This window comes from Hemitrygon akajei, chromosome 2, assembly GCF_048418815.1.
Source record: "Hemitrygon akajei chromosome 2, sHemAka1.3, whole genome shotgun sequence".
NCBI lineage: Eukaryota > Metazoa > Chordata > Chondrichthyes > Myliobatiformes > Dasyatidae > Hemitrygon > Hemitrygon akajei.
Window position 1 is genome coordinate 145463638 of NC_133125.1, and position 12525 is coordinate 145476162.

At 42.5% G+C, this 12525-nt stretch overlaps 1 protein-coding gene across 5 annotated transcripts in view; it reads left to right on the forward strand.

Annotated features, from left to right (window-relative positions):
* The first annotated feature begins 614 nt into the window (after positions 1-614).
* The window catches only part of atp11a (ATPase phospholipid transporting 11A), a 150665-nt gene continuing 138754 nt past the window's right edge, over positions 615-12525 (forward strand). Inside the window, exon 1 of one of the 5 annotated variants that reach the window (XM_073029233.1) lies at positions 615-766. In XM_073029233.1, coding sequence (XP_072885334.1) covers positions 728-766 — 39 coding nt within the window. In that variant the 5' untranslated portion in view covers positions 615-727. The remainder of the gene's footprint in view (positions 767-12525) is intronic. The other 4 variants (XM_073029239.1, XM_073029223.1, XM_073029210.1 and 1 more) reach the window with 4 other exon arrangements.

Below are 12525 nucleotides of genomic sequence, written 5' to 3' on the forward strand. Positions count from 1 at the left end.
TGGACCAAATTTTGCAGTGGGAGTAACAGTGTGGGTAGCAATCTTCATCGTTATTTAAATAGAAACCAAAAGTTTTGAGAAGGAACTGTAGATTAGCTGAGGACATCGGGGCTCCCGTGGACGGTGCACTTATTCCGGCGTGTCCCACGAAACTGGGAAACAACGCGCCATTAATGATCCTTTTCATCATTGCAGCAGAGTAAAACCATTTCCCTCTCCCCGGCGATGATCTAAATGCCCTCTCGCTGTTTCACTATCAGTGAAATCGTTATAATCGAACTCCGACATTAGAATAGAACTCGCCATATCACTTTACTGTATGGGGAGGGGCTTTGCCGGTTCTGTCGGATGGGACGGTGACTTTCAGCCAGTGCCCCAATAAAAGGGTAAACGAGAGCAGCAATGGCATTGATTGAAGGACTGAGTGCCTTATGTAAATCTGGTGCTCCAGTGAAGTGCTGTCCAATATGCCATATTAAAGTCTTTTACTTCTGGAGCCAAAGGTTCTCTGATTGGTGTAAACATCGCAAAGGGAACGCTGCTAATAAAATATTTAAAGCAACCAGAAGCCGCGCCCCGCCCTACTGATATATCAGGTTTCCAGGGTACGGGACGTGCCCATCAATCGCTGCGCGTTTTGTTGCTCAGGAGTGGTGGCTGGAGCGTCGGGGGCGGAGACGAATCATGCGCCGCACCTCAGCGGGTTAGAATCGGAGCAGAGAGCGCAATGGGCTGTAGCTCGCTCGGGGCTGTGATCCGCCGCTGGGTGAGTGATCGCTGGTGAGCCAAAGGCCCCCGGTAAACCGTGGGAGCGGGGAGCGACTTCCGCGCCCGGGTTCTGCCGCCTGTCCTGGCGGCCGATCCAGCTGGAGTTCGCCTCTACCTTTCTCGTTGTTTGGAACCTCTCCGACGTCGGGAGTTCCGGGTCGTGAGAGGTTTTCATGTGCGGTTTAACTTCATGCTATTGTTATTTGAGGAATCCACAACCTGTGGTATTTCTCCACTGGAGTCGCTGAGGCAGACCCATACCTGTGATCCCGGTTTATTTCCACCAGCAAGACGCAGATTGAAGCAAGTCTGGTGGAAGTTTTGATTTAATGCTGCGCTCCGATGGCCAATTACTATAAGTGATTATTACTATTACGTTCTTTCAAGTTGTCTTCACTCACCTATTCATTCATTCATGCATTGTTTGATAAAATTATATGTGTGTGTGTGGTGGGGGGGGGGGGTAATAGGCTAGATAGCGGGTGTTCTAATTGGGTGGCAACTGTTCACAATCTTGTGTTAATGAAAGTATCCAAGTTTGTTGTTTTGCAGTTATAGGAGGAAAGTTAGTTTTGAGGTGGACGGGGTGACATTAGAGGAGACGCAATAATAAATCCACTAGGTTCTGTTACTAGGCTTGACAGCGATTAAGGAAGGTTTTTCCACACACCATTGAGCTCGGATGATCTGATTGAATTATGTAAGTTACTACAAAGGGTTGGCAGGATATTTGCAGAGTGATCTGCCCAAGGGTGGAGAATCTTGAATAAACATGCATACATTCCAGCTATAGATCTGCCTCCTAGTGACTTAACACTCGCGAGTCTACGTCTAAGTGATGAGGCGATTTCCTTGCGGGAAAATTGAGATGACAGCCTTTTTTTAAAAAACATCTGCAATCTATGTGAATGACATGGGAAAAGAGCTTGATCGTTGTCAAATTTGTTGCTGATACCAAAGGTTGGGAAGTAGTGATTGGATATAAAGTTATTAAGTATGCAAGGTGGAGCTCAATGTAGGTAAATGAGGTATCTCTCAGAATGAAAAGGCAATTATACTTTAATAATAACAAGACTAGGAAATATTGAGGTACAGAAGTATCTGGGCGGCCTGGTATTTGAAACAGAATATTAGCTGGCAGGTAGTGCAAGTATTAAAAGGTCAATGGAATATTGCCACTTGCTGCAAGAAGTATACAACTAGAGGAGCTAACACTGGGCACTCTGCAGTCAGTGCGCCGCTGTTACAGCTTGGGGTGTTACGGTGTTCCGTTCCAATGCTGTCTATAAGGGACTTGTCTGCTCTCCCCCTGAGCTGCGTGGGTTTCCTTCCACAGTCCAAAGATGTATCAGTCAGCAGGTTCGTTCGTCGTTGAAAATGATCCTGTGTTGAGGCTAGTGTTTAAAAATAGGCGAGTTTCTGGGTGGTGCAGCCCGTTGGGCTGGAAGGGCCTGTTCCATGTTGTGTATCTCAATCAGAAATGAAAAACATGTTTGCAGATGCTGAAGACCTGAAGTAAAAGTAATGCTAAAATACTCAGCAGTCAGCATCCGTGGAAAGAGAAAAGGACTTCACATCTCAAGTCAAGGACTCTTCATCAGAACTGGAAGGGGAGCAAAGAACTTTATATCAAACTGTAGAGATGTGTAGAACACAAAAAGAATATCTGGTAGAGTGAAATAACTTTGATAGAGAAAAAACAAATGTATGAATTGTAAAATGTAATGCCAAAACAGTGTATTATAGAGAGAAAAAATCTGAACTAGTATCATAGCTGGAGGATTTTCCAATTCTGACAAGGTGGAGAAAGCTAGATGTCTAGAAGTTGCCTGAATTCAGAAGGTTGCAGCGTTCGTTGGTGGGTTACGAGAAGCTGCTTCCCCAAACTTGCAGTGGGCCTTGTATATTGTATCAGACTGTAGACTCATTTCTGAGTGGGATGGCAGACAGCTGAAACTCCTGGGTCAGTCTTGGGACTGGCTGCAGGGGCTCAGCAACAAAATCATTCAAAATGTGCTTGTGGCCTTCCTTTCACTGAAGGAAACAGTGTGATCGGCAAATGCAGTGCATTCGATCAGAAGAAACATGAACGAGTCTCTGCTTCATTTCGAAAGACTATTTGGGTCTTTGGATGATGGAAAGGGAAGACTGAAAGGATGGCTATTGTAGGGGGGACAGCACCTATCCATAGGATGAGTGGAAATGAGGACATAAGAGAAGACCATTGAGTCATGAGGAGAGCAAGTCGTTCAAAACACTGAAAGGGGAATCGTGGACCGGTTTCAGGGGGAATCTTCTTGGAGTTCATAGAAACTGCAAAGGGCAATTGGGTTGTCTAGAACTGGGTGCAAACAGAATCTTATTCTGAAACTTGTTTAAGACAGAGTTGAGGAATAGTTTCTTTTGAGGGTTCTGAATCTTTCGAATTCTCTCCCCTGGGATTTTACAGAGCCATTGAACATAATCAACAAGAGTGAGCTACAGTGAGTATGGTGAGGGAAAGTGGTTTTGAGGCCGAGGTCGGATTAGTCATAACTTTGAATTACACTGAATAGTTGATTGGCCTTTTGTTTCTTAAACTCATGTGGAAGTGAGATTGCTATCAAGTCATGTGTGATTTACAGATTTTCCCAAGTTGTGGACAGCTTAAACATGAAGGGAGTTTGGGAGAAGAGTAGGATGGATGTGGGGCAGTAGGAATCAAACATTGTGTCTCATACCTGGTTGGGATAAAAACACTTATGATCTCCGTACCATGAATAAAACAAATTAGTCTTTCATTCTATGCAGAATACAGATATTATTGAATGTCGATAATTGTTTTTCTATACCACGATCATTGTATCTTTAAGAAGAATCTGAATGGTTGAGGTAAATGCCCTGCCATAGCCTATGTGTTTTAATTAAGTATATTGATTGGTGGCTGCACCTCCAATATCCAAACTTTTGTGTTGTGAACAGTTCTCAGGGGTGGAATTGTGTTGTAACCTGGGGAAGACCTGCATTAGAGGTTGATAGATTCTTGATTGGTCAGGGCATGAAAGGATCTGGGGCTGAGAAGAATATTGGATCAGCCATGATGAAATAGTGGAGCAGATTCAATGGGCCAAATGGTCTAATTCTGCTCCTATATCTTAAGGACTTATTACTTAATGGTAGGGCAGATTAGAAGGGCTCATGCTAAAAACAATTATGATAAAGATAGTGTTTCACTCATTTTGCAAGTCTTGGAAATTTTCCATCCAAAAGTGATACTGAAGTTTAGTTGAGTTTATTCAAGCTGAGACCAATAGACCTTGATAATTAAATGAAATATAGAAACGCAGGTTGAATCGGAAAAAATGGTATCCACAGAATCTGTTAGGAACTTATTGAGGATGCATAGGATCTTGTTTTTTTTATATATAGCAAGCTTTTTATTCACCTTATTAAATGTTTCTTGGAGTATGTGAAGTACAAAATGAATGCTGTATTTCCAGGAAAGGATAATTTCTCTCTGACACTATCATAAAATCTATAACTTCCTTTGAACCTTTTAAGGGCTCCTCTCGATCTCTGTAAACAAAATCATTGAAACGTTGATAGCTGTAGCCTCAATTGACAAGGCCCTAAACTCATGGAATTCCCATCTCTATATATCTCTGTTTCAAATGCATGTAAATGTTCAGTAGAGAAACTGGAATCGGAATCTACAGCAAAATACAAAGTATTGTAGGAACTCAGCAGGGCAGATAGCATCTGCAGAGGCAGAGGGATGGTTGATATTTTAGTCAAGAGCAAGCGTTATAACTGTGTGGTGGAAGAGTAGCCACTCCAAAGGGCCAAGACATGAGCCGGTACATGATTGGTGAACCTAGATGGAATTCCAGATATTACCTGATGTACTGAGTTCCTTCAGCAGTGTTTTTTGCTCTGAATGTCTGGTTTAAATAGTATGTGCAACACCTAGCCAAAGATTTTAGCACAGAATTGGATTATAAATTGTAACTTCAGTAATCAATTTCTCAGTTACTTTGAGCATCAGTGTGTGAAATAAGTTTCACTGAAATAATAGTGGACAGAAATACTGCATGATGGTTACAATCCGATCAACCATAATCTTATTAAATGCCAGAGTAAATTTGAGGGGTGAAATAGTCCACTCTTCCTAATTTGTATGCTATTGTGCTAGTTCTTTCATGCGCTAAATAATTGCCGCAATTCCCTGAAGGGGGAATGTTGGTAGAACTGGCTGAATGAATCTTGAATAATTTCTTGTTGAAATGCTGCTTTCTTGCTAATCTTTAGTATTGTAGGACTTTTTTTTTAAACAGTTGAGAAAGCAGGCTCTATGGTTTTAAAGTCAGATTTGAAAAAAATTGGCATAGCAATCTGTGACTACTGATTAGTTGTCCAGATCATGTGCTCAGTCCTGGAGTAATGCTTGAACCCACAATTTTCAGAATGAAGGAAGTGTAAATCACTGAGCCAAATTTGGACTATTTTTAAAAAAAAAATTTCAGTGCATGAGGATATGCAATAACTCATGCTCACTGACGACTAAAAACAATGTCTTTGACAGAGAAACTGAACATTCTTGTGGTGTGCAGCTGGAGATTAAAAGCACAATATTTAAGTGGGATCTCCAGCTACTGACTGCTGACAGGACTTGCTGTCAATCTGGCATTGATGCAATCATTTGCAAATTGTTACTGCTGGATTACCTGAGATTAAACGAGCGATTGACCTGATCTAGTTTCAGTTAGTGAATAAGAATTGTCAGTTCTTGGTATATTCACCATTCCTGATTTTCTTTCTTTCAGTAAGCAATACTGATGTGTAATGGTTTGCAATCTTGTTTTTTTTTGTTTGCTGTTGTTTGTGAAAATTTTACTTAATGTTTTCATCAATACAACATTAATGCTCTTAAATTAGATTATTGCTGTCAGAAGTAAAGCTGCTTATGTTTGTTCTTGCTGGCTAACAGCCTTTCCTGACACTGATTTCATTATCTGAATTTCTGTTTGTTTACTTGTCTCTTTGCTGGAGTTTGGAAGAGTGAAACCAGGAGAGCAGCTGGAGCACGTCCATCTCTAATCATTTTGTCAGGCCAAGACTTGCAGCAGCATGGTTAAGATTGAGGAAGCTGTTAGCTCCATTTGTGTTGTGGTGCAAAGTTTGAAAATCAACAGGTCATTGGATGTGATTGTCCTTAATTCTGTGGGGTTTTTTTTCCAATGGTGAGGGAGCCCAAGACTACAGGACACAGCCTCAGAGTGGAGGGGTGTCCCTTTAGAACTGAGGTGAGGAGGAGTTTCTTTAGTCGCAGAGTAGTGAATCCATCCGGCAGCTGTGGGTGCCAAGTCATTTGGAATATTTAAGGCAGAGGTTGATAGATGAAAGGATACGGGAAGAAGGCAGGAGGTTGGGGCTGAGAGGGGCAATGGAGCAGCCATAATGAAATGCCAGAATGTACTCAATGGGCCAAATGGCCTTGTTCTGCTCCTAAATCTTACTGTCCTAAGACATTAGAGTTCTCAATTTCTTGGTTGTAACAGAGTTTTTAAAAACTCCCAAAGATCCACATGGATTTCTTGTCCATGCTGCTAATAAATTTTCAGAAATAGAAACGGAACACAAATTCAGCCATTTGTTACTGCTCTACCAATTCTGTAGGAACACAGCTGATTTTGTTCCTGTGCTACATCTTACTGTACAATATCCATTTCCCTTGTTTTCAAATAATAACCAAAATTCCTTTTGTGTAAATGTATATGCTTACTGGGCCTCTAGTGCCCTCGGGCAGAGAAATCTTTGGAGAAGCTGAAGAATGTTCTCCTTATCCCTACTCTGAAAACCTGCCCCTGTCAGGAAAAACTTCATCATGTATGTGTTTTTTTTTAATCGTGGCTCCATGACTTTGGCTATCAGAGAACCAGTGACCTGGGTTTAGTTCCACTGCTGTTTGTAAGGAGTCTGTATGTTCTCCCTGAGGGTGTGTGGATTTCCTTGGGGGCTTCTGTTTCTTCCCATGTTCCTAAGATGTATGGGCTAGTAAGTTAATTGGGCAGAATGGGCTCATTGGGTCAGAAGCCTATTATTGTGCTGTATCACTAAATATAAAAAAATAAGCTTGTGTTTCAATGTTATCGTAATTTGTTCTTCTGCTGACAACACAGTGTTTGCACATGTGATCTCCCTTCCATAGGACAAAACCCTGTCCCCATGAAGGGTCTTGGTCTGAAATATGGGCTCTGTATTCCTCTCCATAGATGCTGCCTGACCTGCTGAGTTCCTCCAACAGCTTGAGTGTGTTACCCTGGGCTGGGAATTAATCTGGTGAGCAGTCAGTGCACTTGTAAAGTCTTCGGTTGTGCTCGTGTACAATGGTCCAAGTGTAGCATTGTGATACTAACAGAACTGAAGTAAGCTGTTGTGACTCTTCCAGTAAATGCAGGACATGCTAAAGAGGTTATGCAGGTCAGGTCACCTCATTGGAGAGAGAGCAATTACTTACAGCTCAGTGGCCTTGCATCAGAGGAGAAATTATTGAATGGTATAGAGTCCTGAAGGTCACAACTTTTTTGGACAGAAAACAGTGAGGTGCAATTGATCACAACATAATTAAAAACCATTGAGGTGGGGGGGGGGGGGGGTCACCGGTGTCTACTCCACTATCTTTTTAATCAGGGAGGAGCTACAGGAACATTAGGACTAGGATTGCCAGACTAGGGTGACAGTTTTTTACCTCAGGCTGTGAGATAAATGAATGCCTGGCCTCTTCCAAGGTCTTGTCACTGGGACTGGGAGCTGTTTACCATTTACTGTACTGTTGAGTGTATTTATTTGTGCTGTGTACTGCATGCATTTTCAATTGTATCTAGTAACTTATTTCTGGTATTGTTTTTGTACTGTGTGTGAAATGTGTTTTGTTTGGTTGTATGTATGTACAATCAGATGGCAATAAACTTGAATCTGATTTCTTGCCTGCATTGTGCTTCATTAGGATAGTGCAGGAAACCACTGACGAAGGTCAGAACGAGAAGGCGGTGGATAAATTTGTCACCGGCAATTAGAAAGTCACAATTGCCCTTGGGGACTGAATAGAGGAGTTTTGAAGGCAGTCACATAATTCATGTTTAGTTCCTCTAGTGTTGAGAAGACGGCTGGGAGTGAAAAAGTGAAATGCTAGGTGTTGATCTGCTGTGGTTGCACAGGATTGTGCCGTGGGAAGTGGAGTGGTTGGGGATTTAACCAAACCCCTGGGAGTTGTGGAGAAAGTGGTCTGTTCAGAATGCTAAGAGAGCGTGGGAAGGAGTCTGGAGGTTTCATTGAAGATGGTACAAATTATGGGGTAACGATCTGTTGAATTTGGGACTGGCTAAAGTGCAGGGAAGGACAGGAAGAGCCCTGCATTTCCTTTGAATGGAGGAGAGCGGATGTAGGAAATGGAGTAAACATGGTTGAGTATGCCACTCCAATAATTTGCTTCACTCCAACAGATTATTGATAATTCTAACACTCTCAACAGGATTGCACCACTAGATGCAGCTTCACCTACCCCGTCGAGCATTCGAAAGGGACCATTTCTGCGATTCCCTAACCCTCACTTCTCCACTACCACCAGCCTCCCCTTCCTATGACATTTACAGAGCGTGCAGTACTTTGCCCAATTCAGCTCTTTCAGGTGAAACAGCAATTGACTTGCACTTCCAGTTTATTATCACATTCAGTGCCCATGAAGTGGTTCATCTACACAGGAAATTAACTGCTGATTGGGTGACCACTTTGTACAACGCATCAGTTGAAAACAATCGGAAAATACTGGAAATATTCAGTGGGTCAGGCTGTATCAGGCTAAAGGGAAATGGGCAATATTTCAAATTAGAGACCTCTTTACTGCCATTTGCCTCCCTATTCCACATTGGTAACCCTGAGCATCCGGTTACCTTTCTCCTTCGTTTTTGGTCCTACTCTGACCTCTTGTACCAACATGATTTGAAGCATAATATGCCACTGTCCATCTTGGCATATTATAGCCCTGATGATTTGGTAATGAACTTGACTAACCTGGGTAACCTACTGTGTTTCCCCCCTCCCCCCCCCCCAACTCAATTCACAGATGTTTCCGCGGGGTATTAAAGTGACGGTCAACCTGACAACATTACTCTTAACTCTGTATCAGAAATATTTCCTTTATCTGTCTGCTTACATTTGATTTCCCATTACTCATTTAGAACCTTGCCCATGTCTCCAAACAATGTTTCCTTGATCCTTGTGCTACCTTCTCCCTACCTTGTTCTCTTGCTCTTAATGTATGTATACAATTCCTTGGGATTTTCTTTAATCCTACGGTCAAAGGACTTTTCATGGCCCTTCCTGGCTCTCCGAATTCCCTTGAGTTCTTCTCTAGCTTTATGATTCTCAAGGGCTCCACTTCATTTTAGCTTCCTAAGCCTTAAGTATGCTTCCTTTTCATCCTTGACTAAATTTACCATCACCCTGAATTCAAGGCTCCCTTGCCTTGCCATATTGTTCATCCTTAGACCATGAGGTGTAAGAAAAAATAGACAAATGAGCAGAGTTGGACCATCTGGCCTATCAAATCTGCTCTGCCATTCCATCATGGTCGACTTATTATTCCTCTCAACCCCCTTCACCTGTCTTCTTACCATAACCTTTGATACCCTGACTTATCAAGAACCTATCAACCTCTGCCTTAAATATACCCAGTGACTTGGCACACAGAGCTTTCTGTGCTGAAGAATTCCACAGATTCACCACCCTCTAGCTAAATAAATCTTTAATCTTCTCTGTTCCAAATGGATATCCCTCATTTCTATGACCAGAGGACACAGCTTCAGAATAGAGGGGTGTACTTTTAGAACAGAGATGAGGAATTTGTTTAGCCAGAGAACCTGTGGAATTTGTTGCACAGGTGACTGTGGAGGCCAAGTCTTAATGTACGTTTAAGCCAGAGGTTGATGGATTTTTGATTGGTCAGGAGATTGGGGCTGAGAGGAAAATTGGATCAGACATGATGAAATGTTGGAACAGACTTGATGGGCCAAAAAAAGCCTAATTCTGCTCCTATATCTCATTATCTTATGGTCTGTGCGCTCTGGTCCAAGACTCTCTCACTATAGGAAACGTCCTCTGCATATCTGCTCTATCCAGACCTTTCAATATGGGATGGGTTTCATTGAGATCCAGCCACCCCCTCCCATTCTTCCAACTCCTGCGAGTACAGGCACAGACCCATCAAATGCTGTTCATGTTAACCCCTTTCATTCCTAGGATCGCTCTCATGAAATCTTCTGGACTCTCTAATGCCAGCACATCCTTTCTTGGATAAGGGGTCTAAAACTGCTCACAGTGGTCTGACCAGTGCCTTATAAAGCCTTAGCATTACATCCTTGTTTTTGTATCCTAGTCCTCTGGAAATTAATGCTAACATTGCATGTGCCTTCCTTACCCCTGACTTAACCTGTAAGTTAACCTTCAGAAAATACTGCACGGAGACTCACAAGTCCTTCTGCACCTGCTTTTTTTTTAAAAAAAATTCTTTTCATTTAGAAAATGATCCATACCTTTATTCCTTTTGCCAGAGAAGGAAAGAAGTGCAAGACCATGCATTTCCCTACATTATATTCCATCTGCCATTTCTTTGCAGAAGGAATTACGGTAGATTGGGAGAATGAGCAGACTCCTTGATATTTCAGCTTTTTTCTCCTTATGGCTTTTTAAAAAAACACAACAAGGCAAGTAAAGCTTCCCTATCCTCTAACTGGTGGTTAAGAAGGCATACGGTGCATTGGCCTTCATCAATTGTGGGACTGAGTTTAAGAGCCAAGGGCTAATGTTGCAGCTATATCGGACCCTGGTCAGACCCCACTTGGCATACTGTGCTCAGTTCTGGTCACCTCACTACAGGAAGGATGTGGAAGCCATAGAAAGGGTGCAGAGGAGATTTACAAGGATGTTGCCAGGATTGGGGGGCATGCCTCATGAGAATAGGTTGAGTGAACTTGGCCTTTTCCCATTGGAGCGACGGAAGATGAGAGGTGTACAAGATAATGAGAGGCATTGATCGTGTGGGTGGTCAGAGGCTTTTTCCCAGGGCTGAAATGAGAGGGCAGTTTTAAGGTGCTTGGAAATAGGTACAGAGGAGATGTCAGGAGTAAGTTTTTTTTTTACGCAGAGTGGTGAGTGCGTGGAATGGGCTGCCGGCAGAGGCGGAAATGATATGGTTTTTTAAGAGACTCCTGGATGGCTACATGGAGCTTAGAAAAATAGAGGGCTATGGGTAAGTCCAGGGTAGTTCTAAGGTAGGGACATGTTCGGCACAGCTTTGTGGGCTGAAGGGCCTGTATTGTGCTGTAGGTTTTCTATGTTTCCCATTAATGTTTGCTATATTATATTCTCTTGCTTTTATGTTGTCCTTGACTTCCCTTGCCAACCATGGTTGCCTCATCCTTCTCACTGGAACATGCAGTCATGTAATAAATGCTGTCATCCCTAACGGTGACAGTGCAGAGAGATAGAGATGATGAGAAAGGCCCATGGGTTTCTTGCCTTCATCAGCTAGACATTGGTTATAATAACATAAACATTATGTTTAACTTTGAATTGGAAAAATCTGGAATACCGTGTGCCTTTTCTGTCACCAAACTATAACAAGGATGTAACTTTATTGATGAGGATGCAGAGGAGATTAATCTCTCTGCATGTCATGAAGCTGAGGAGGGTTGGGGGGGTGGGGGGGGGAGGATTCTGCTGATTGGGGTATACTGAAATGAATGGTACCTCTCACTGAGAGATTAGCCGGAATCCGGATTTGAGTTGGTGACTGAAACAGATATGCTCCTAACAATTATTAAGAGAAACACTTGAATTGTCAAGATAGTAAGCAATTGACCAAATGCTGGTAAATGAGATTATATAGATGGGTAGCTTCTTACAAGGATGTTGCCAGAGCCTGAGGATCTGAATTGTATGGAAAGGTTGAATAGATTCGGACTTTAGAAGAATGAGGGGAGATATGTTAATTGAGGGGTATAGATAGGGTAAATGAAAGCAGCCTTTTTCCACTGGGGTTTGGTGAGAATAGAACTAGAGGTAATGGGTTAAGGGTGAAATGTGGAAGGAGAACATGAAAACAGAGTGGTGAGTGTGGGACAGTCTGGTGATATGGCGAGAAGGCAGGTGTATGCAGTTGAGTGGGATCCGGGATCAACCATGGTAGAATGGCAGAGCAGACTTGATGAGCTGAATGGCCTAATTCTGCTACTATGTCTTTACATTGTAATTTATAGTATTTTTGTGTATTACAATTAAAAAATGTATTGCGAAAGAGCAGAAATAGTGAGGTTTCATTGCTCTTTTTAGAGATCTGATGGCAGAAGGACAATCTGATGGGGGTCCTTTTTGAGGCATTGCCTTCTGAAGGTGTCCTCGATGCTGGGGAGGCTAGTGCCCGTGATGGAGTTGGCTAACTTTCCAACAGTCATGACCAGTCATGGGGAACTTGCTGCGTTGAGGATGGTTACATTTTGAGGCTTATTTCCCACAGATTACTGGACATATTGATGGTGACAATTTTTGAGCAAAGGAGCTCATGTGGTAATGACAATCAGGAGCAGTCAATCAGACTTGGCCTTCTCATCTATGTCGTCCCAGTAGACGATGAGTTGTACCTTGAATCAAAGAGGGGCAAAGTGATCCTCATGCAATAATACCATTAGAAAATCAAAGGAGTACACGTTGTACTGCACTGAT